General features: G+C 49.1%; 1 protein-coding gene across 1 annotated transcript in view; it reads left to right on the top strand.

The window, feature by feature from the left end:
* KSR2 (kinase suppressor of ras 2) overlaps window positions 1–25,257 on the top strand; it is a 400,598-nt gene that overhangs the window by 337,427 nt on the left and 37,914 nt on the right. Inside the window, exons 11-14 of the mRNA XM_035017093.1 lie at window positions 1,749–1,790; window positions 2,448–2,520; window positions 6,010–6,058; window positions 8,000–8,367. Coding sequence (XP_034872984.1) covers window positions 1,749–1,790; window positions 2,448–2,520; window positions 6,010–6,058; window positions 8,000–8,367 — 532 coding nt within the window. The remainder of the gene's footprint in view (window positions 1–1,748; window positions 1,791–2,447; window positions 2,521–6,009; window positions 6,059–7,999; window positions 8,368–25,257) is intronic.

Raw genomic sequence — 25,257 nt, 5'->3', positions numbered from 1 at the left:
ATGTGTTACTTCCTATGGGACTTGTCTTTGCAGATGTGATTAAGTTAAGGATCCTGAGGTGGGAAGATCACTCTGGATTATCCAGATGGATCCTAAATGTAACCCCAGGGGTCCTTACAGGAGGGAGACAAGAAGGTCAGAGATGGTAGGAGGTGATGTCAGGACCAGAGCAGAGACTGAAGTGATGGGCTCTGGGCCAAGAGATGCAGGCTCTCATCGTTGGAAAAGGCAAGGGACAGATTCTCCTCAGGAGCTTCCAGAAAGAACCAGCCCTGCCGACACCTTGATTTTAGCCCTTTATGGCTTATTCCACACTTCTCATACCTCTAGAATTATAAGAAGGTAAACGTATTGTTTTAAGCCACCGAGTGGGTGGTAATTTGTTATAGCAGCAGCAGGAACACTAATACAAAGCTCAAAGCAAAAATTTGGAAAACACAGGAAATGCATATTTTTTTCCAATTTTATTGAAGTATACTTGACATACAACATTGTATAAGTTGAAGGCGCACCACAGAATGACTTGATGCGTGTATGAAGTTGCAAAATCATCACCACTCTAAGTTTAGTTACCATCCATCACCACACACAGCTACAAATTTTTCTCCTGGTGATGAGAACTTTTGAGATGTACGCTCTCAGCAACTTGCAAATATACGAAACAGTATTGTTAACTGTAGTCGCTATGATGCACGTTACATCCCTAGGACTTATTTGTCTTATAACTCGAAGTTTGTGCCTTTTGACCACCTTCAGCCAGCCCCCTAACCCATCCGGTTCTGTTTCTATGAATATGGTTTTTTTTTTTTTCAAAGTCCACATATTAACTGATATCATACAGTATTTGTCTTTCTCTGTCTGACTTATTTCACTTAGCACAGTGCCCTTGAGGTCTATCCATGTGGTTGCAATGGCAGGATTTCCTCTTTTTTATAGCTGAAGAGTATTCCATTGTATGTACATATATAAATATATATTGTGTGTGTGTGTGTATACACACACCATTTGCTTTATCCATTCATCCATCAGTGGACACTTGGGTTGCTTCCATGTCTTGGCTCCTATAAATATTGCAGCAATGAACATGGGAGTGCACATATCTCTCCAGGATAGTGATTTCATTTCCTTCGGATATATTCCAAGAAGTGGGTGTGCTGGATCCTGTGATAGTTCTGTTTTTTAATTGTTTGAGGACCTTCCAGACTGTTCTCCACAGTGGCTGCACCAGTTTGCATCCCCAACAATGGTGCCCCACGCTCTTCCCTTGCTCCACACCCTCACCAGCACCTCTCTCTTATCTTTTTGATAGTAGACATCCTAACAGGGGTGAGATGATATCTCATTATGTCATAAAGGGTTTTTTTTAAAGCCTCTCTAATCACTCTGGCAAAGGGAAAAAATGAATATTTTAGAGATGGCTTGACAAAGACTTTGTGTGTGTGTGTGTGTGTGTGTCTGTCTGTCTGTCCCTATGCAGTTAACAAAAATGGGACTGTGCTCTGGGTGACTCTCCAAGTTGAGATGCTCTATTTTCAGGGAGCTGCAGGTGGGAGGGTTGGCTTGGATGTGTAGAGCCCTGGTTCTTTCATGCAGGCTCTTAGGCCCTTGTGATTTAGGGTGTCCGCAGAAATCTGGGAACCCTCGGGTGTAGGCAGAGAACCCACACAGTGGCTGCGAGAGCCCGATTTGTTATTCGAAGGGACAGCCCCGGGACAGCACTGACTTTGGTGTTTCCATTCTTTTGCAAGCGTCCCACTACTACAAATACAAGCAGCAGTTCATCTTCCCAGGTGAGTCCGTGAGCGCGCTCAGGCCCCCCGGTGAAGCCTGCGGAGGGGCACACGTTGCTGGAATGGATGAAGGCAAGGGTTGTTGGGGTGGGCAAGCTCAAAGAGGGCAGCAGTGGAACCACCAGCCCCCAGGATCATGGCGAGCCATGGAGGTGGGAGAGGAGAAGCTGGGAGGTCCCAAGGGCACTGTGGTACCAAGGAGATCCCGAGGCACAACAGAAAGGCCTGAGAAGGTGGTCTGCAGTAGAAGGACGGGCCAGGGTGAGGAGGGGTCCAGAGCCACGTGGCAGGGGAGAGGTGGTCAGAGGGACTGAGTTGGGCACCGGGAGATGTGAAACCAAGTGGCCTCACCAGCCCAAAGAGAACTCAGGAATAGGGGGTGATTCAGAGGTGACCAGTGGGTGCGTAAAGTCAGAGGCTTGGGGCTCTGGCAACCCCCTTGTTATCAGTGACGTATTTTGTTCAGGGTGCCATCTTGGGTGCATGTGAGCAGGAAGAGTTCAAGTGATCGAGGAAGGGAAAGGAGGGATTGGCCAGCCCCAGGGACCCATGATCTGATGAGAAGTTCCTAGCTGCCCCATCTCCCAGGAATCAGGTCTTTGGGGGAGGTTGTGGACTCCATGTTGGGTTTCTGACTGTCCCATGTCTGCTTCTCAGATGTGGTGCCAGTGCCGGAGACCCCGACCCGGGCGCCCCAGGTCATCCTGCATCCAGTGACCTCGAATCCAATGTAAGTGGAACAGAGACCTCCTTCCCCTGTCCTGGCTCTTCAGTCTGCTCAGGGTCGCTGTCTTCTGTCTTCCTCTTCCTGGAATTGATGGGGTGGGAGACTGGGGGAGAGAGAGACTTAGGGAATGATTTAGGTAAAGAGAAGGAGAGCGTGACAGCGTCTCTCAGCCCAACGGACGAGTCAGCTCTGCTTTGTGTCCTGGCCCTGCTCATCAAGGGTGATTTCCAGGGGCTGGACCATTTCCTTAGGATCCCCAGACTCCTCTATGATCAGAAAGATAACGTTCTGCAATAGCTAGAGCTTAATGAAAGAACAGTTATCCTATGTCATTGTCCCCCACCTTTAAAAAGCATAATTTAGGGTTATACGAGGGATCAGCAAACTACAGTCTATGGGACACATCCAATTTGCCACCTGTTTTTATAAATAAAGTTTTATTGGAACACAGCCACGCCCATTTGCTTACAACATACTGTCTATATGGCTTTCAAAGTACAACAGGAGAGCTGAGTAGTGGCAACAGAGACTGTAGGGTCTGCAAAGTCCAAAATATTTACTATCTGGCCCTTTAAGTACCAAATTTGCTGACCTCTGGTTTATACCATTATAAGAATAATCTGAGCTAATTTTGGAAAACGTGGACTGTTCTGTAAAAAGAGAAAGGAAAAATCATCACTCGTAGTTGTACCGCTCTTAGAACTTTGACGTGTGCTCTTTCTATTCATGTTTTACATGCTTGCGTTTCATGGTCTACACAGTTTCCAGCCAGCTTTGTCATCCCGTAAAGCTATAGCCTCGCATTTTTTGTATTATTCCAGACTCTTTATAGGCATTGTTTTTAATGGCTGTAAAATATCATTATTGATGTAGAAAAATGTCCTTAACCATTTCCCAATTGCCAGATCGCCTATCTTCCCATATTGCACTGTCGTAAACAACACTGCAGTGGATGTCTTTGCATGTGGCATCTTAAGCATCCTTGGGACACAGACTCTCTTTCCAGGTGGTCTGTTGGTGGAGCAGCCCCAAGTGAAACCCACCTTCCTTGACTTAACTTCTTCGGTTGCGGCCGAAGTGGGGGGCATGCTAGGGACCTGATTTCGTTTTGGCCAGCTTCCCAACTCCCATGTTTGCCTCCTCGGTTGTTCTTCTGGCTCTCCTAACTACTCCATCCTTTCTGACCCGGGTTATGGACAAATGGTACATCTGTGACATCAAAGGAGCAGCAATTTACCGGGCATATTGTGCTGACATCTAGCTCCGGATTGTTTCCCTGCTGCACGTAAACCAATTCCACAATTTGTGCAGGACGAACCCCAGGTTATTCACTGGCAATCAGGGCGTGCCAGTGAACTACAGAGTCCGTAGCTGCCTGCGATCTGCTTAAGCGTGCATGGAGCGATGGGCTCTAACTCTTCACAGAAGGAAATCATTTAATCGCTGGGCTACCGTAATCACGCCTGATGCAAGCGGAGGAGGGCTGCCTGTTCTGTCATTTTCTGTCGCTGGGTGTGAGGAGGGACTCCAGCTGCATTGTTCCACCCAGATCGCCCCAAGGCGTTAAGTTCCCAGCATTTCAGCTGTCGCTGGGTGGTTTCATTCCGTACTGTAAATAACTCCTTAATATGAAAGCAGACAGCACTTTGTGACCCACCCTTCTTTCCCCTTCTTTTAATTCCTCTAGCCTCTCAGGCTCCCTCTCACCTGGAGCGCCTCCAGCAAGTGGACTGGCCCTGTCTGCAGGGTCGGCAGCTTCTTGGGGTCTCAGGGTCAGGAGAGCACTGGCCCCTCAAATGAGGGGTGGGTAGGGGGATCTGCTAAGCTTCCCCAGGGGAAATAGGAAGGGCGCAAGGTGTTCATTGTGATTTTTTTCCTGCCACTGTTTCCAGCTTTTCTGTGCCTTCAGCAGCCCAGTTACTGTCTCCCCACCGCACTACACACACACACACACATACACACACACACATCCTCTCCTCTGCAAACACACCCCCAGAAACACCTCACATCCCCATCACATACCATGTGCTCCGACAATCCCCTCAGACCCCAGTACATACCCAGCTACACTGTCAACATACGGCGTGCCCCCAACATCCCCAGGAGGTACACCCAACTCCCATGCACCCAGAACAACCCCTACACAGAGCACATCCCATTGTACTCACGTGGTAGCTGATATATACTTAGCACTCACATACGCAAGCACACTGTGTCCCCCAGCACCCACACACAGCACGAGCCCATGCTTAGCACAGCTGCAGCTCAGGAGCTCATGACTGCGTCACCCTCGCGCATGGACACATCTGCGTGCGCACACACACACACACGCACACACACACACACCTGTGTCTTCCAGTCCAATACGGTTTCGCTCGTTCTCATTCCACACTTCCCGATTCGATGTGATTGGCAACATCCAACTTTAACTCAAACACTGAGAATTTTCAAAATACATCCAGTAATCTCCCTGGGGCATTTCCATCGTACTCCATTTATTCGATTCATACCTAACTTTCGGCCCATGTCACTTTTAGCCTTTCTGCATAGTATCTCTGTGCTTGCTTTAGTCCCTTCGGTAGTAATATAATACTCCTCAAAGTCAGGAGCCACGCCAGTTTCGACTCCATATCCCCCTGATGGCCTCGCACCGGCCCTGGCACAGGCAGGTTTTCCCAGCTATGTGAAAGTAGAGCATTCCCATGAAAACTTTCAGGAGCCAAAATGGTGTCATGCAAAGAAGCAATTATCATTCATTTATATGGAAAAATTGGGGGTGTCCCCCAGCCCCCAAAATTACTTCTCGTAGATGAAGCGCAGATGCTCATGGACACAGGTCAAAGCTCTGGTGGCTGGATGCTGAGATGCTGAGATGCTCCCCAGGAAGGAGCTTGGAGGCACCCCTCACGCTGCTCGGGGCGCACGCTACCTCTATAATGGCTTGCTGCAAAACAAAAGCTGAATGCCATGTTCACTTTTTACCTTCTTTCATAAAAGCAAAAACGCTCTTCGAATTTCTTTTGGTAGATACTAGCATAGATCTTTCGTAAAAGCAAAGTGGCGTGATGCCAGCTTTCAGAAAGCAGGGGGTACCTGTAATCCCGAACTCCAGGGTTCTCCCGTAAGATTCTGAACCCAAGTGAACTTAGCAATCTCATTAATTCTTTCCTAGCAAACACCCAGAGCTCTGAGGATCCTTCGGCCCATGGCATTTAGGCCAATGTGTAAGGAAGCTGCTAGATTAGTGGAAACCAAAGCCATAAAGAAAAAATGAGCCCTGAGCAGCCCCGAAAATCTATTTAAAACAGTGTCCTTGTCATTGCTTCTTCGTGGCGAGGTTATGGATTATTTTAGACACAAGTGTTGAAGTGAAAGTTGAGATAAAGCCTTGATGGTGAGGGTTTCTCATTCCAAGACTCTTCATACATGGATCAATAAGACACCGACCTCCCTTTTCACCTGAGGGTCACATTTATTTTTCTTTCTTTAAAGCTTGGAAGGAAATCCATTACTTCAAATTGAAGTGGAGCCAACCTCAGAGGTGAGATTCGGAGAGGGAGAAACACCTTTTTCCTGGGGCTGCCCAGCGCTTGGCGGAGTTGACGGATGACTTTAATGACTCAGAGGGCTTGGGGCAGGTGGGGACGGGGGCAAACCTGTTTGATGGATGTTCTAACTCCGGGACAACTGACAAGCGGCGGGGAGGGTAGTGTCCAAGCAGGGGCGGCCCTCCCAGCACCAAGCCTAATGGGCCGTTGTATGGTGTGCATCATGGAAAAGCTAGTTGTGCAGAAGTTGGCAAGAGATTCGAATTCTTAGTTGAAAAATCAACTTAGGGCCAGGGGAATACCAAGGGGGATATGTCCCACTGCATTCCAAAGAATACACTGGGGGAGGCAGGGTCCCCGGGGACACTGAGCTTGGCGGGCTTTTGAGAATGTTCTGGGGCTTCTTCCCATTGGCCAAAACTACTGGAGGAATAAATGAAGTGTCCTGGGTAAGAACCATGGACTCCTCAGCCCTGTCGCTGTGTCCTAAAGTGAAGGGAGTAGAACTAGGGTGTCCAGAGAAAATCGTGTCCTTTCTGCGATTACTGGGCTAGTTGAAAAATTATCCTGGGGGAAGCCAACGGAGACTGTGTCATTTCTCTTGAGTGTGCTACGAGGGACAGCTTGCTCAGGTTTGGGGTCAGGAAGACCTCAGGCTGCCTCGTCAGGCCCCAAGCCTCTGGGAATCCCCACTGGCTGGAGCTCCTGCTGCTTCCTCACTTAAGCAAAAGAACCCAAGGGCCAGGGCACTCCCAGCCACCACGCTGGGAAGGCAGGTCCCTGGACCTTCAGCGTCTAAGGATTGCGGTGGTCACACCTAAGCGTTCCTGGGCTGTGTGGGTGTGTGGGGATAAAAATGCAGAGTTCTGGCCCCAGCCTGCTCTTTTCTGATTCGGTAGCTCTGGGTAGGGCCCAGGAATCTACGTTTTCTCCGGAAGCCCAGGGATTGTTGGATACAGGTGGTCAGGTGTGTGCAAGGGACTTAAGAGGCTTTCATCTCATTGAAAACCTCATACCATCCCCCAGGGTTGGGGGGGCGGATTTTATTAGCTCCACTTTATGATGAGAGAAGGAAGTCTCAGAGAAGTCAAGCAGTTTGCCCAAGATCACACAGAGGCCAGATTCCAGCTCGTTTTGTCCGATTGGTAAGCCCATCCTATGAGCCTCCCTTCCAAGCCACAGCTGCAGAGGAAGCCCGGGCATCTGGCCTGTGCGGAGGAGCTCTGACCTCTCCCCGTTTCTGACTCATCGGTTCCAAATCCCCTGGGGGAAGCAAAAGGCACTCCATATTGAGGTGTTCTCTGCAGACATCTGTTGCACCCACAGTTCAGCCTGTTGTCTGTCTTACACACGCATGAGTAGGCAGGTCAATACATCACGGTGGAATCGGAGGGCGTTGGAGATTAGGAGTCGAGACACCTGCTTCTTAGCCCTAGCTCTGCCTGGCTGTGTGATGTAGAGCTGGGCAATCTCCCGGGGTGACCAACCATCCCCGTTTGCTGGGATCAAAGGGCTTCCCAAGGGGACTTTCGTTTTTAAGGCATCTCTACACCCAATGTGGGGCTCAAACTTACAACCCCGAAATCAAGAGTCATATGCTCTGCCGACTGAGCCAGCCTGGCGCCCCCTCCCCAAGGAGACTTCTAGTGCCCAAACCAGGGAAGTCCAGCAAACCAGCATGGGTGGTCCCCTAGTGTTTCTCCTCTATGAGCCTCAGTTTCCCCCTTGGCAAAAGAGCGTTGGATTATCGTGATCTCCCTTTTAGCTCCTTCATCTTCTACGATTCTAGGACAAGAGCGACCTGGGGCAAATAGATACATGTCCCCACCAGCTGAAAATGCACCTAGAGACGTGTTCAGACGCGGGGGGACTTCGTGGGAAGACGGGGCAGGGGCAGGAGCCACTCTGACCTCTCTCCCCTTTTCCGGCCACAGAATGAAGAGGGCCACGATGAGGCTGAAGAGTCGGAGGACGACTTCGAGGAGATGAACCTGTCCCTGCTCTCAGCCCGGAGCTTCCCGCGCAAGGCCAGCCAGACCAGCATCTTCCTGCAGGAGTGGGACATCCCTTTTGAGCAACTGGAGGTCGGCGAGCTCATCGGCAAGGGTCGCTTTGGGCAGGTGTACCATGGCCGCTGGCACGGCGAGGTGGCCATCCGGCTGATCGACATCGAGAGGGACAACGAGGAACAGCTCAAGGCCTTCAAGCGGGAGGTGATGGCCTACAGGCAGACACGCCATGAGAACGTGGTGCTCTTCATGGGCGCCTGCATGAGCCCGCCCCACCTGGCCATCATCACCAGGTCAGTCCTGCCCGGGGCTCCCTGCCCACCACCCCCACCATGGACCCATTCCCAGAGTCCTGCCTCTGGCAGGGTTGAGAAGGGGTGGGGGGGTTCTGGTTAATGCGTCGTCCTGGCGAATGGAGCATCTCTAGCTCTACCATTCACAATTATGTGGTTTTACGATTTGAGATTCCAGAAAATACTTTTGATGCTAAAACTCTTTGGCAGAGCAGTGCCACGGGGAGAGGACCGTAAGTGGGAAGGTAGGAAAGTTGGTTCGGGTCCCCCTGTGCTCCAGGTATTTGTGAAACAACATTGCTGAGACTCACTGTCTCCGTATGTAAATTGAACTGATTGGATCCAATCAGGGGTTGGCAGACTTTTTCTGTAAAGGGCCCAGTAGTGAATATTGGTGGCTTTATGGGCCCTACAGTTTCTGTAGCAACTGCTCAACTCTGTTCACTGGGATGTGAAAGCAGCCACAGACAAGATGTAAATGGATGTATGTGGCCGGGTGCCAGTAAAACTTTATTTATAAAAGCAGGTGATGTGTTGGATTTGGCCCTGAGGTCCTAGTTTTGCCACCCATGGGCTAAGATCGTGATGACTGTTATTCTGGCTTCATTAAAGCAGCAGATAACATTTGCAGGGCTTTACCACTGCTATTTTAAATATCCAGGATCCCTGATCTCTAGCTGCACAGGAGGGGTAGTGAGAAAATCTGACATTAAGAAAATGTCAGATGATAGCAACTTTCCTGAACTTGCTCTCTGACATCACCCAGTGACATGGGGCATTGAAAAAAAAAAATAGCTTTCGCTTCAGTTGAACAGTTGTGAAACAATCCTTTGGTGTGTTTTTAAACTCTGGTTGTTGCTCCCCCATTGCATTAGGACTGGCTACAGCAGGGCCATTCCTGGCGTGGCCTGGGATGCCAAGAGTCAGCTCTCTCCTTCCCATTCTCTGCTCAAGTGATAAGATCCCAAATACACAAGCCTCTCATCTTGGCAGGAGCTGTGAGCTCAGGGAAGAGCTGGTATGTCTTTGGTCTGTTCCCTTGTGATACAAAGCATCCTTGAGCCCATTTATAAGATCTCAGTGGTCAGAAGAAGGTGTGTTATTGTCCGTTAGCATTGATTATGCAGATGATGGATTGAATCCATGTGTCCAGTGGTAAATATTTTCAAAGGATTGGAGATCAAGAGATGGCCCTTCAGTTCTCCCTAAACCAGGGTAAAAATGGTGGTTCTCAGCCCTGAATGGGACAGAAGAGGCTTTCAAATATCCAGCTCAGATCATATTCAGAGGCTGAGCTGTTCTCAGGAGGTGAGTGTATCAGTAAGCTTGTGCTGAGTAACAAACTATTCCCAGTACTTCAGAGTTTTCCTCTATTCTGTGGACAGTTCTACACAGAGCCAGGCCCCATAGCTGGGCTCTTGGACATGTCTGTGGTCAGCTGGCAGGTCAGGCCAGGGGGCTGGTCACTCTTGGGTGTCCTCACTAACTTGTCTACAGGTTGTCAGGTTATCAGCAGAGGAGCCCCAATTCCCCTTCTCATGGTCTCTTATCCGCCAACAGCCTAGCTTGGGCTCATTCCCAGGGTGGTCTCAGGGTTCCAAGGGCAATAAGAGGTCGAGCCTTGATGGGCAAGTGCCTTTCACACCTCTGTCCGTGTTCATTGACCGATGGACATTGGCCAAAGCAAGTTGCGTGGTCAACCTAGATTCAAGGCATGGAGAAACAGGGTCTGCCTCTGCAGGGGAGGGTTTGCAATGTCACATTGCAGGGCCATAGATGTAGGGAGAGGGACAATTTGTGGCCACTTGTACAACCTGCCACAGCTCCTTTCCTCCTCTTTGTTATCCAGAATGTATCGTCCTCATGCATAGCCCTTTATTTGGGGTGCACACATCTGGTTGGAAGGTGGTCTTCCCCCCCCCACACACACACAGGTCTTCTGCCTATTGCTCCCACCAGTCTGTCACTCCCAAATTTCTCTCTGCTCAGCTCCTCACGTTCTGGTCCTCTAACCCCTCTTTTTTGACATCCCCAAAGTAGAAATTCCAAACCCATCATCTCCTGTCCGTTGCCTGGCCCTTCTAAAGACCTCTTGCCATCCCCCCGACTTCCTCAGCTTACTGGTGGAGCCCAGTACCCCAAGCCTCCCTCACCCCCTTCCCGAGGGCTGGCTAATTGGAAATGGACAGATTCGGTTAGCAGTCATTCTTGAGAAACGAGTGGTCATTATGAAAATGTGTCACTCATCCTGTAAGCCAGCTGCGTTTGTGGCCCCTTTCTATTATGTACAAACTCCACGCCCTGCCCCCTCCCTGAGTGCCGTAACTGCCTGCAGATTTCACAAATAGCGCAGCCTTTTCCTGGCACCGTGATAAAGACTCTGCAGCTTTGGGACATGTAATTGGTCTCTGAAGTGTTTTGGTATTTTGTGTGAAGAAGCCAGATGAGCCCCAAAGAAGTGGCATTTATTCCATATTATTGTGTCATTATATATTTATCTTGGGAGGGGTTCTGTGCACCCCCTTCTCCCATTTAGCACCGCCCACTTGTTGACCATCAGATCTCTTAACTGAATGTTCAGTTTGAAACCCGATATTTGAGTAATTTGATTAATCACCTGCATCCGCGTAATTGGTTGGCCGAGGTTGATGGTTGGACAATAGCCAACCAACTGGAACAATTTTTGGACCCTGGATTTATTTTACAGGGAACATAAGACCAGATAATTACCTGGCATATTCCAGCTAAATTCACAATGGCATGTTCTAGCCAATTACTTAGTAATTATCATCGGAGTTAACAAGTATTTCTAAGATTAGCTTCCTTGTAATTCGATGTGTATGGCTCTTGGGGAATGAGTAATAACCAACTAGTTACCCAATTGCTATATCCCCAAATACAATTAGCAGCAGGATTGCTAAATCGTTTCACGATTGGGTCATTATGAGATTATTGCAAAGCTATTGGCAGTCTGCACCATCGCTCATTTTAAAAACTCCAAGTGGAATTTGAAAGCCGATAGAGCTGAATGAAAACATCTCTCATCCTTCTGCCTTGCTGCAGAGTTCCCTAGGCCTCAGTGTCCCCATCTGCAAAATGAGGAAGTAGAAGTAAGTGCGTTCTTTGTGGCCCCTTCCTCCATCATCGAGGCCAGCAGCATCACCTCTCCCTTCCGTGGTCACATGGCCTTCTTCCGTGGTCAGATCTCACTCGTATAAGGATACTTGTGATTGCATCTAGGACCTAGCCATCCAGAAACATCTCTCATTTCAACACGCTCAACTTCTACGAAGTCTCTTTTGCAATATTGAGGTAACTTTCATGGTTTCCAAGGATTAGAACCTGGATATCTTTGGGTTCCAGTTTTTAGTCTGTCCCATCACCTTGGACCTAATGAATCAAGTCTGTTTATAGGTTAAGACTTTCTAACCAGCCCATTTGTATCCAGTTAGTACTTGGGAACCACGCCTGGGGAATATTACCGGGGACTACCTACTTGTGCCCAGCGCTGATGCTAGATGTGTCCAGCTAGTACAGAGGGAAACGGAAACAGGAAAGTTTTCAAAAAAAAAAAAAAAAAAGACCAGACAAAATGACTAAATAATTAGGATCTCAGTGGGAAGAAATTTGTTATTTATCTGGTAACAGGAGTATGGACCAACCTACCTTAGCTGTGTGCCATGGAGACAAGACCAAAGCAAAATGCTACAGTTGATGTCTCCAAGAGGGCCCCCGCTTCCCCCTTTAGGAGGAGCCTAATTCCATTGAACCCATCTGGGCCATATTACAGATATGGAAACTGACGCCAGGAGAAGAAAGTGGGGCCGGAACAGGAGCCCAGGTCTCTAGCAATGTACTTGATCCTCCAACAGCTTGAAAACCCCATTCTCGGGTGCCTGGGTGGCTCAGTTGGTTAAGCGACTGCCTTTGGCTCAGGTCATGATCCCGGGACTCCAGGATCGAGTCCCACATCGGGCTCCCTGCTCAGCAGGGAGTCTGCTTCTCCCTCTGACCCTCCCCCCTCTCATGCTCTCTCTCTCTCTCATTCTCTCTCTCAAATAAATAAATAAAATCTAAAAAAAAAAAAAAGAAAGAAAGAAAACCCCGTTCTCCCCCAATGCTTGTCCATTCATTTAGTCAGTCATCAGATATTTAGTAAAGAAGTTGAGTACCAGGCACTTTGCTGGATATTAGGGGAGGGTGGTGAGCAAGACAGACATGGACCCTGTTCTCAGAGTGCTGTCATTCTAGTGGGGGAGACAGACTAGTACTGAGTAGTAATGAGATCACTTGAGTAGGTCCCAGCGTGTTGAAGGAACAGAACCAGAGCAGTGCTACAGAGGGACTTGGGGACTGGAGTTATTTTTTTTTTTTTTAAAGATTTTATTTATTTATTTGAGACAGAGAGAATGAGAGACAGAGAGCATGAGAGGGAGGAGGGTCAGAGGGAGAAGCAGACTCCCTGCCGAGCAGGGAGCCTGATGCGGGACTAGATCCCGGGACTCCAGGATCATGACCTGAGCCGAAGGCAGTTGCTTAACCAACTGAGCCACCCAGGCGCCCGGACTGGAGTTATTTTAGGTGTGCATTGTGGGAGGGAAGATCCAGGCAGCGGAGACCTGAGTGCAAGGAGCCAGCTCTGCCGACATGTGCAGGGCGCGCCCAGCAGAGGGAGCAGCAGATGCAAAGGCCCAGGGGTAAGAATGAGCAGGGTGTGCTTCGGACCAGAGAGAAGACTCTGGTGGCAAAACGTGGTCAGCGAGGACAAGAGGGTGGGAGGTGAGAAAGAAGCCAGCAGGAGCCAGACTGCGGGGGGCGAGGGGGGCACTGGTGCTCACGCCTGGTGAAGTGGGCACCGATGTCTAGAGCAGCCGCTCAGCCTCCACGCTCTTTGAGGCCAGATCATTCATTATAGGGTCGGGCCTGTGCATTGTAGGATGGTTAGCAGGATCCTGCTCCCTACCCACTAGATGCCTATAGTACTGAGTCCCTAGTTGTGGGAACCAAAAATGTCTTCATATAGTGTCAGATGTCCCCTGGGGCAAAGTTACCCCCAGTCGAAGAACCATTGCCCCAGTCTCTGATTAGGCTGTATAGGCCTCGGGTTCTGTACAAAACCTCCCCACACAGCTCTATCAGGCAGCTGGGAGACCCCCCTGAGACCCTCTGCTGTAGGACCTGGAAGGCTGGCGAGAGGTCTGGATTTTATGCTCAGGGGAGCAGGCGGCCCTTGGAGGGTTTGGGGCAGGAGCAGGAACTGGTGTCTTCAAGGACAAAAACGGGCCCCCAAAATAGAGGGTGGGGGCCCAAGGAGAGTATTTTGACAACTGCAGAGGCAGCCGAAGTTCAAGGAAATGGCAGTTTATCTGCCCTAACTTCCCATTATGGTCAGAGCCGAGGACTTCACCAGGTGCCAGCGTCCCTTTCCCCCCATCCCAGCCCGCTGCCCTTGGCCGGACCAGGAAGCGCTGTTAGGAGGCCTGCCCTACCGTGGTTAGCGTTCTGCCTGGGGGTCTGGCTCAGCAGCGGAGATACCGCTCCTCCAACTTTGTCACCAAGGCTGAGTCTAGGGAGGGAGACACTGCCCCATTCTTCCCAGAAAAGTTTATCACAATGTCCCCATGCCCTCATTAGCTTCTGTTCCAGCCCTGTCTCTCTGGAAAGAAAGACACAGGTGAGCTTTGGGGCCAGGTAGAGACTATAGTTCCATCATGTGGTTCCTTTTCTTAAAGCTGAAGGAGGCACAGCTGATCCTCCTGTCTGAAACCATTTCCCTGCTTGAGGGGCATTTCTTTAATGTTCATAAATGCAGAGCCCCCCAAATACACCAAAACAGCAAGAGATTCCACCAGCCTTCAGCAAGTACTCGGCTTCAGGCCAGGCAAGGTGATGTTCTCCCATTTATTACTGTGCCCATTTTACAAACGGGAAAACTGAGGTCAGACAAGGCAAAGGGAGCCCTTGCCCAGGTCATAGAACAAAAAACTGGCAGAACTTGGAATTGAGCAAACATATCTGACCTGTGCCCGGCTGCATCAGCCAGGTCAAGGGGAGGAGGCAAGAATACTCACCCCTGATCACATCCAACTCACCTGGGGCACTTGGTAACGCTATAGGAGCCATGCCCCGTTTCAGTTCAGTGCACCAAAGCCTCTGTCTTTTTTATTAAGTTCCAGAGGATTTGGTACACCACAGTTTACAAGCCACTGACTTACTAACCTGGTTTCATTTTTTGTAGCTTTGATTCTGTTTATGTACTAAAATACCCCGTAAGTTACTATGGGGCCAGCGTGCGCACACGCACACGCACGCGCACAGACACACACACACACCCCTCTTCCATACACACTCCACATTACACATTTTCTCTCCTCTTTCTCTGTCCCGCTCTTTATCTTATAAAAACACACACTCACTTTCTCTTTCCCAGCAGAAGACTTGTATTATTTGTATTAGCAACTGACAAAGTTCCCATGGCCCACAAGCCGCCTCCTCCCTCCCCCAATCTTTTTCTAGAATCCCCAGATTATTTAAAGCCATGCTTCAGAGCATAGACCCCTGGCTAGCATCACCTGGGAACTTTTTAGAAAGGCAAACGGAAGATCAAGAATCCCCTCCCTCGCAATCAGGAGCTCTCGGGGTAAGCCCACTCTCTGGGCTGTAAGTAGCTCTCCAGGAAGTCTGCCCTCTGCAGACATGCGTGGGACCCTGACTGAGTGCCCGGCTGTGGGCCACGTCTCAGAACGCCGTTCCTATGGTTCATACAAAGACTTTCCATTCCAGGAGAAGAGATGGTCAGTAACAAATCAAACAAGTAAGATAATTAAAGCATTGAATTAAGTGTTGTGAAGGCACTTATGGGGGATGGGTCAGAGTGACAGGAGGGCTGCTTTGAGGAGGGGCTGAGGAGAGGTGTCTTAGGGGAGGGGACGTTTGAACTGAGACCTAACGATGAGAAGCAGCAGGGAAAGAGCAGTCCAGGCAGTGGCATAGCAGGTGCAAAGGCCCTGAGGTGGGAATGAGATGGGCACATTTGAGGACCGGAGGGAAGCATGTGAATGATTGCAGGGTGGTAGGGGAGGGGCTGCAGGGCCTCAAAGGTGTGGATAAGGGTGTAGAGTTTATTCTATGGCAGTGGGAAACCAGTGAAAGATTTTAAGCAGGAGCTAACTCACACCACTATGGAAGTTTCCAGACAGCCTGGCTGCTTGCTGCCTCCACTTACACTCGGCTAGTTAGTTGGTTCAGTGTGTCAAAACATCATCTGGCTGAGAGCAGTTACAGCATCAACCTAGCCCAGCCCTGAAGGACACAAGCAGAGGAAACGGGATTCTGGGGTGTCCTGGCTGTCACTGTGGTGTTTCCACCTGTGTGGGGGATGACCGAGTGGTCCCTCTGTATTTGGGAGCACCGTGAATTTCAGGAGGCCTTCTCAGGGATGGGAGTAGGAGGGAGCAGGACAATAGGGGCATTCCATAAACACCTTGTTGTGAGAGAGAGGCTTGGGATGTGTGCCCCAGGAAAGAGAAGGAAGAACAGGATTTCCCCACTGCTTTCAAGATTTTTTTTTTAATTTCTCATTGGCCGAGTGTCCTCGGTCTCACCCAGTCGCTGGGTGCCCAGAGTCTGCATGCAGCCATGCAGTTGTATGAGGTTGGCTGGATCCCCCTGCCGCACGCGCCCGGCACCCAGCCCCACCCGTCTCCCCCGGGGACAAGGTAGTAATGAAATCCTGCGGGGCCTCGTTTGCACAGCACTCTAAATCTGGTCAATATCAGGAGCTATTTAATAGACTACTTCCAACACCAAATCAGTTCTTGTTTTTCATGCTTTCGAATATAATAGCACCAAGCTGCATTATTTAACAGACAAACGGAGGACCCTGCCTTCTGCTAAGACCGTAGTAACTCTGTGCCTGAATGAGATCTTGACTTGCTTTTCCGGTAACTCTGTACTTGTGGGCTTTCTGATTTTTTTTCCCCCTTCAGGCCAGTTTGATTGTCCTAAATATAACATACAAGAGTGGGGGTGGGGGGGCGCTGAGCGCATGAAGATTCCGTCCCCCGTCATCTAGTGGAATCGTCTTCCTTTTATGTTCAAAAAGCTGAATTGCTTTCCCTTTATAAAGCACAGCTGAAAAGGTTTTTTTGTCTGTGGCTGCCTTTAATTGTGCTGGAATGTGAAGCACCCCGGGACTTTTGTGAAGGAAGCGCTATAAATGCACTGCATCATTATCATCATTGTTATTAACATCATCTCTGTGCATTGCATATGCCTGTTGGTAAACGATCGATCGTATGAGCAGCAGAGGACTTGCCTGGGTGAAGACTTCGCCACTGGCCACCACGTTCCTCGGACCTCAAAGATTCTGAATTAGCGTGCAGGCCATCTGTTATCACTTATCAAGTAACTTGTTTGTCTTATTAGGCAAGTGATAACTTGTTATTGAAAAATGCAGAGCAGCAAAAAAAAAGAAAATGAAATTCACCTGTAATGTCTGCGGCCAGAGGCAGTCACGTGAACATTTTGGTGCAAATCCTTCCAGGCAGTCTTCTCAGTAGACATGCAAACTTACAGTTTGTATTTGTCACAGTAACGGTAGCTGCTATAACAAATAGGTCTTAAAGCATTCGATGGCTTTATACAATAGAAGTCCCATTTCTTGCTCACATAATAAATAGTCCAAGATGGGTATTCCTGGATGGTAGGTGGCTCTTCCTCAGGTGTGGAGGGATCTAAGACCAATCCCATCTTTTGGATCCATCCCTGGGGCTGAGAGTCCTCTGCTTCTAGCTGGGGAAAGAAGAAAGTACATAGAGGTTGTGTGGGATGTTTCGGTGAGCCATACTTATAAGTGGTGCACGCCTGTGTCATGGGTTGGCACAGTCCCTCGACCACAGCTGACTGCAAGGGAGGCTGAGGAATAGCCAACTGTATTCCCAGGAGGAAAATGACATGGGTTTTGGAGAAGAGCCAGCAGCTCTTTGACACACACACACACACACACACACACACACACATTTATGGATAGCTCTTCTATCCCACTGAAGATAGACTCATCCGGCAATCTTGTTCTATGACTCGCTACTTTCACCAACTTACATGTGTGAACGCCCTGGTTTTTGGATTTGGGTCTATTGCAAATTTCTTCACTTTTGTGTACCTCTGTTTCCTTATCTATAAAATGGGATGACCTTTTTGTCTCTTGCAAGGTAGTAATAAGAATTAGAGATCAGGGGCGCCTGGGTGGCTCAGATGGTTAAGCGTCTGCCTTCGGCTCACGTCATGATCCCAGGGTCCTGGGATCGAGTCCCGCATCGGGCTCCCTGGTAGGCGGGGGGAGCCTGCTTCTCCCTCTGCCTCTGCCTCTCTCTCTCTCTCTCTCTCACTCTCATGAATAAATAAATAAAACATTTAAAAAAAAAGAATTAGAGATCAGGCTATGGCTTAATGCCTCCTATAACCAGAGGTGCTCAATACCTTGTATCTCCCAGTTGCTATACGAATGATGCTATCCTAACAACGATGATAGCAATAATGATAGTGATAGCAATTAACAGGAGTGTATTTCCTCCCAGGGGCCAAGGCCTCCTTGGTACTACAAGCAGCAGGTGTTTTGTGTTTATTATGATATCAAATGATACGAGGTGATGGCTATGGTTTGACCCCTTGGACTCGTGGCTTGTACCTTGTACCTCTCTGAGCTTCAAGCCGCCCTCAAGGAGATGTTGAGAAAGGAGCTGGATATACCAGTCTCCAGCTCGGATGGAAGGTTGAGGCTGGAAATAACCATGTGTGAATCATCTGCAGAGAAGTGGTGATTGAAGCTGTGGGCTTCTGTGGAAGCTGAGGTCATCCAGGGAAGAGCAGGAGGTTGCCCAAGGATGGAGCCTGGAGCACCTCCAGCGTGGGGTGTCTTGGTGGGGAAGGGTCCCCAGGCACAGGGGATTGGGAAGAAGCAGGCAGGGCTAGAGGAGCCCAGAAGAGCATGGGGATCTGGAGCCAATCCAGAGTGGCACCCACTGCCCCCCTCCCCCCCATTCCCTTGTAGGACATCGCCATGTTTTATTTTCATTAGAGCACTTCTCACCATAAGATATTCTTGCTCCTCAATTTGTCTGCTTGCTTTTTGTCTCTTTTTCCTACATCCCTTCCCCCACCCTAGAACATAAGCCTGGGGAAAGCAGGACCTCAGCTACTTGGCTCACCTCTGCATCCCCAGCCTCTTAAACCCTGGGTCCCCCTTAAATACTTGTTGAATGAATGAATAACCATTTCCAAAAATCTATTCACACGCATTATCACAGCCTGCTCCTCTAGTCAAGTGTAGCAGCAGACAATGAATGGTACTGTTTACTCAGAATCACTGAGAAATGAGTGGGACATAAGTAAAATATAGTACAGACTGGGTGGTGTGGGGGTGGCTATAGGGTGTGGGAGAATTAACAGGGATCGAAAGAAAATGATGCCAACTGTGTGATGTGAATTATAATAATAAAGAGATGGAGTAATTTGGGGGTACTGACCCCAAACAATCATCATGTATAAGGTCCTGGGTGTGATGGTGGGAATGAGGAAGCAAAGGCATGCCCCCTGAAGCTCACAGACAGGTAACTGGGATTGATTCTCAGTATCCTTGATCTCTGCAATAGTAACTGGGATTGATTCTCAGTATCCTTGATCTCTGCAATAGGATCCTAGGGAGCTGTGGGGACCCAGATCTGGCCCCTGACCCAACCAAGGAGTTAGCCAGATGGACAGAAGCTATTGCCATTCTTTTTTTTAAAAAAAGATTTTATTTATTTATTAGAGAGAGAGAGAGAGAGCACAAGCAGGGGGAAGGGCAGAGAGAGAGGGAGAAGCAGGCTCCCCGCTGAGCAGGGAGCCCAACACAGGGCTCGATCCCAGGGTCCTGGGATCATGACCTGAGCTGAAGGCAGAAGCTTAACCGACTGAGTCACCCAGGCGCCCCATTATTGGCATTCTTAACAGCAAGACCTGTAATGCAAAGGGTTGAAGGTGGGAGGGGACAAGATGGGGAAGAGGCAGGGGAGTCTGCAGCTGGGGTGCAGGATCCATATGGGTAAAATAGCAGGAGCTAAGGAGCCGGAGAAGGTCTGAAAGGACCTTGTGAGCCAAGCAAGCTAAGGAATCTGGACTTTTCTTGCAGAGGCAGGGGGAGCCACCCAGAGTTTTAGCCAGAAGAGCGACACCATTCGGTTTGCATCTTAGAAAGACCACTTTGGGGCAATCCCTTTCCTTAGAGGAGGTTGCAGCAGGATTGTTGATCTATTTCGCCTCCCTCTCCCCCCTCCAAGAACTGTGTGGACAGTGTGGACCCTCATCAGACATCAGTGGGAACAAATGCAGGTTTTCATGCCCCCGGTTCTAAAAGATCCTTGGGCCGGCTCCCTGAGTGAGGGGAGAGCAATGGCAAGCTGCCAGTCCTTTGGAAACAAAGGCATCTTCAACAGCGTTCACTATTTACCCGAGTTAAAAATAGCTAGCTGCGCTCCCATGTTTTGAAGGCAAGTGTGGCAACGTCGGGTCCTTAACATGTGTTCCAGAAACCAGAGGGACGGTTTCCTCAGCTTTGCTGGCAGGCTATGGTTAAACAAATTCAGGAGCACGGGAGTAGCTTCACGGAGGAAGGCAAAGTTGCAATTAAAAGCTGGTTCCCTGCCATCTGATCGGCCTGCGTGCGGATACTGGCTTTTCTGTCTTTTGAATGGGTTTAACGACCCTCTGAAGTGGGTACCATTCCATTCCCCCATTTATGGTCAAGGACGCCAATGAAACAGGTGCCTAAGGTTATAGAAAGCTGGGGAGAGGTAGGATTTGAACTCAGGGTTGTCTAATTCAGACCAAAGTTCCTATCAATCACCAACCCCCTTCCTTTTCTTTCCCATCCTAGCTGTGCATAAGTCTGTCCCTCTTTTGAATGCCCCCGGGGCCTCTTAGAACCCTGCCCTGCTGGTCCTCTCCCCTGGGCAGGTGGGGAGGGGGAAGGCTGACCTACCTCCAAGTCTGGCTCATTGTCCGAACCACCGAACTTACCTAGCTTATGACTTGTTGAGTTGGCAGGTGCACCTTGAAACCCTGGCATGTGTCCTTCCTCTCCCCTTCCCTCCCCTTGTGGTGGCCTCCAGGGTGACGTGGGTGGGCAGGGGGTCAGAAGTGTCAGATTGGTGTGTTTTCACCGCTCTGGGAACTTGCCAGGCCCTGGGCTGTGGTTTGATGTATTCCCCAATTGGCCATGGTTGCTTGGGCACTGCTCAACTTCTGCTTTGTCCCTGCCTGGTCGTGTTTAAGATAATTAAGCCCATAAATCAAATAATAAATAGATATTGACTCTTTGTCATGGACTCTATCAGGATTGATTGACCAGTGGGAATACTGCTTTCCTCAATCAATGGGGAGCCAGGGGGATAAATAAATCTTGATAATGACTGGCAAGAGGAAAATCAATAGGTATATTAATATATGTGTTGGGAGCCTATAACTTTGAATGCGAAATAAGAGTTTGTTTTGGCAGAAGAGGGGAACCAGGGAGGCAGGGAGCATAGACAGACAGACAGTCAGGATCCCTGGAGGCAGGCATGGTGCCTGGCATACCTTAGGACTTATCGATTTATTTTTTATTTTTTTGGTGAACTACAGAAATCCAAGGAAAGGTCTGCTTTAAAGAGAAACTGTATTTAGTGTTTACTTTTTTTTCCATTCTCTGGATGGTGAGTCTGCCCGTGGGCTGCACCCTCCTCTGTTCTGGAAGGAAAGAGAGGAGAGAAAGACTAGAAATGACAGGGAACAGAGACCAGGCTGCCTAGGGGACAGGCAACACCCATTGAGAAAGAGATTGCTGAACTCCGTCAGGGACAGGGAGCAACATCAAAAGAGTTTGGTTGGCACGTTGAGTGTAAGGTGCCTCTGAGCCTCTCAAGAGGTGATGTCAAGTAGGCATTTAGACCGATCGCTGTTCAGAGTACAGGTCTGGACACGAGGTCCAGCATGGGCAACGAGCTGTGCTATGAGAAAGGGGGAGCCACAGGCCTGGGGAGAGAGGGCCCGGGGCGGCGCTTTCTCATAGTGGAACTCCTGGGTGGGGCCCAAGAATCTGCATTTTTAACTGGTTCCCAGGTGATGCTGATGCGGTAGGCATCAGGGGGTGGGGGAGGGAGATGTGGATGAGAAGAAGGCAGGGTGGGCCTCTAAGGAAGCCTGTTCAGGAGGGGCCAGAGAATCGAGGAAAACCAGGAGGGGTATGTGACCCTGGAAGACTGGGGCGGACAGTATTTCAGCAAGGGAGAGAGCGGTCAGCAGTTTCAGAAGCTGGTATGGAAAGGCCAGGAGGGATGCAGCTGGAGAAGTGTCCCCTGGAGCTCTTGCGGCCTTAACGCTTTGTTGGCCTGTGATTTTTACACCTATTTGCAGACTTTCCTGTTTACCTGTCCAGTGATGTTTGACAACCGGACCTGTGCGCCTAGGTGCATACCGTGTGAATTTCCAGGTTAGGGCTGAGGTTCAGGTGGGAATGGAGCTCTTTACCCTCTGAACCGGAGGGACGGTGACTGTTTCGGTGATGCTAGTGACGGGTTCGGAGGGAGGCGGAGGCCCAGCTGGAAGACCCATTCCCAGGAACAGTTCCCAGCAGGAAAGAGCTGAAATTCATCAGAATGACTATGGATTTGCTGAGGCTGGAAATGAATCCACTCCTGGGAGATGTTCTCTCTGGGCACGGCACAGTATTATTTTCAAAACCAAGCCTTGATGTTCAGCCATAACTAAAAGTAAGGAAGGGAAGTTGGTTGACTCCTTGGTTTTGTGTGTGTGTGTGTGTGTTTTTTTTTTTTTTTAAGATTTTATTTACTTATTTGACAGAGAGAGAGAAAGAGCACAAAAGTGGGAGCAGGAGAGGGAGAAGCAGGCTCCTCGTTGAGCAGGGAGCCTGATGTGGGGCTCGATCCCAGGACCCTGGGATCATGACCTGAGCCAAAGGCAGACGCTTAACTGACTGAGCCACCCATGCACCCTTGGTTGACTCCTTCTTAATATAAAAGAGGCCTTTGCTGTGAATGGCACACTCGATATTAAGGGGAACTTATTTGTTGGGCTTCTACTACAAGCAGAGCTCTGTGCTAAGGACTTTAGAGCTATTGCTTCATTTAATTGTTGTCCCCATTTTACAGATGAGGAGGCTGGGACTTAGGGAGATGAGGGGGTCTCATCCAAAGACATACAACTAGTGTGAGGCTGAGTCAGGCTATACCACTGACCTCTCTGATCCCAGAGCTTGAGCCTTAACCCCAACAGGCTGTACTGTGTCATCTTAAGAACTGAATTAATCTTTTTTGTTCAAATATTCTTTGTAGCTGTTCTCCAAGGCTCTCTGGATGAGTTTCATAGATCACTGTCATGGTCTGATCACTTCTCTCATCCTTGGGTATGGAGTAAAATGTATGGGAATTTTTCCCATATAGAAATTTAAAAACAGAAGAAAAAACAAAAGTTCTTGTATGTCAAAGTCAAGCTTCTGTGTATCTCCCAGTGCCCGGCCTTGTGGGTCATCGGAAAAATACAAGCTGATAGTCACCAAAATAAGCTCCAGAAAACTGTTGGTTTACTAGTTGCCTGGATCTGAGTAATTAGACTTTCATACAGGTTTGTCAGTGTAAGTTTTGCATTCGTACTGGTAATTAGCCTTTCTGAGCCTTGGTTTCTGTATCTGTACAATGGAGATAATATCCCCTACCTTGTAGGATTGTTGAGGATGAAGGGGGTTTCTACACATACGGCGCTGAGCCTGTTACACATTGTGGAAATTGATAAAGGAGAGGCTCGCTCGTGGGACTCAGGATGCTAGCAGGGAAGGCTGCAAGGGGGAGCTGTATCACTCAATGTCAACGGCAGGAAGAATTGTCAATTACAGACCCCTCACAGAAGAATCTCATGGGGAAGAATCCTCAATTCCAGGCCCCAGCAGGGAAAGATGTACATTGCATCTACTACCAGAATCGACTACCCCTGGAAGTCAGCCGATGAGAAACTTCTCACCCTGAACTGTTGCTTTTCTCCTGTGGACTTTCTTTTCAGAACAACCCCTCCCAGCTTCCTCTTCCTTCACCATAAAATAATGTTCTCTTTTGTTTGTTGCACTTGCCTATGGCTTTGCCATAGCTGGCTTATCCTGGGTTGCAATTCTCTGCTCTTCCCAGATAAACCCATTTTTACTGGTAAAACAGCTGATAGTTTCATGTTTAAGGCAAACAACATCAAGTGCTATGTAAGTACTGGCAAGTCTCCTTGTTGCAGTGATTATCTACTAGTAGCATCGCATCGTGGGTACCCAAGGGAGGGGATGCAAATACAACTCTTGTCCTATGCTTCAGTAGGAACTTTGGACATGGAGTTAGGAGTCCCAGCTTTGTCAACGTGCTGGTTGTGTGACTTTGGACAAATCACTTCCCTCTCTGAGCCTCTGTGTTTTCATCTATAAAGTGGGGATAACCGTGCATGTCTCCCTGAGTGACTAGGAGGAGCAAATGGGAATGGCAAGACTGAAAACTCAGTGCAGAATGACCAGGACTAGAGAAATGTGGAATAATTTTAAAAATCACATAATGATACCAGTTTACAAAGCATTGACCACATGTCTGGTGTTCTAAGCACTATGAGTTTTCCCAACTACCAGGTGAGGTTGGTACTTTTGTACTGGTAGAGCTGGGATCGGAACTTCTGTCTGCTGTTGTCAAAGCAGGTATACATAAGCACTGTATGGGTGAGGAGAATTTTCTTATTGGACTGGCAGGTGGCAGTGACCCAAGTTTAAAGTTAGGCCTGCAGCTGAGGGGAGGGGCGATCAGCTTCCCCTTCTTGGGGCTCCTTCGTTTGGTCTCCCGGGCAGTGACCGTCCCTCTACCGTGACTGACAGATGAGGAGCAGGGCCACCTGTCCCCAGCTGTCATCTCCTTTTGATAGAAACAGAGTCTTGGGGCTGAGAAGTTGTTCTTGCCTTTAATCATTAAGGCTTGTCTCTGAGTCCCCTTCAAAAGCGGATTCCGTTTCTTCTAGGTGTTCAAAAGACCCAAAGGAGCACTGAGCAGGGAACAGACCAAGTATCTTCAAAGTCAAGGAAGGGGTCCCAGCCATCTTCAGACTTTCCCCAGCTGAGGCCCAGTCCCTCCAAGGCAGTTATTAGGACAGCCTTTTGGGACTTTTGAGGCACAGATCAAGGATTCTCAGTGGACTTGTTTGGAATGTTTGTAGACCACTGAGGCATGTCCCGGCATGTCCATCACCTGGGTCTGATCTCTTTCTGAGCACCAAGGGCTGCCTTTGACAGGCTCTCAGAACCAGAGATGCTATGCCTTAGCCCAATGAATTATTATTCTGTCTTGTTAATAAACCGCTATTTCTTGGGCTCAGCTGGGCTTGCAGCCCTTCCTTCTGCAGGAACTCTGCCTTCTCTGGCTTCCCTGCCCCACCCCCTCTTCCTCTCCAGCTTTCAGCCTTGGTGCTGGGACATCCCTGGGGCTTATCTCATCACCCAGCTACAGAATATAGAGGTGGAAAAGGGATGCTGTTGACATGGCATCTGGAGGGATGGGCCTTCCATCATGTGCTGAATTTGGCAAGGAAAAGGCACGGAAAGAAAGGAACCAAGAGTTCAAGTACTACTTCTGCTGTGACCTTAGACAAACTTTTAACCTTTCCGGCTGTCAGTTTGCTTGTTTGTGAAATGATTCGATCATTACCTACTGCATCTTTATCTGGGTCATTTACCTCCTTGACTGGGGCTGGTTGACCTAAGATGAACCCTTAGGAGTGAATGACCACTCATCCACCCATCTATCCATCCATCCATCCATCCATCCATCCATCCATCCATCCATC

Source organism: Mirounga leonina, unplaced genomic scaffold, assembly GCF_011800145.1.
Source record: "Mirounga leonina isolate KUSES-001 unplaced genomic scaffold, KU_Mleo_1.0 Mir_171, whole genome shotgun sequence".
Taxonomy (NCBI): Eukaryota; Metazoa; Chordata; class Mammalia; order Carnivora; family Phocidae; genus Mirounga; species Mirounga leonina.
The sequence above is the reverse complement of the archived record's forward strand: the minus strand, read 5'-3'. Positions and strand labels throughout refer to the sequence as shown.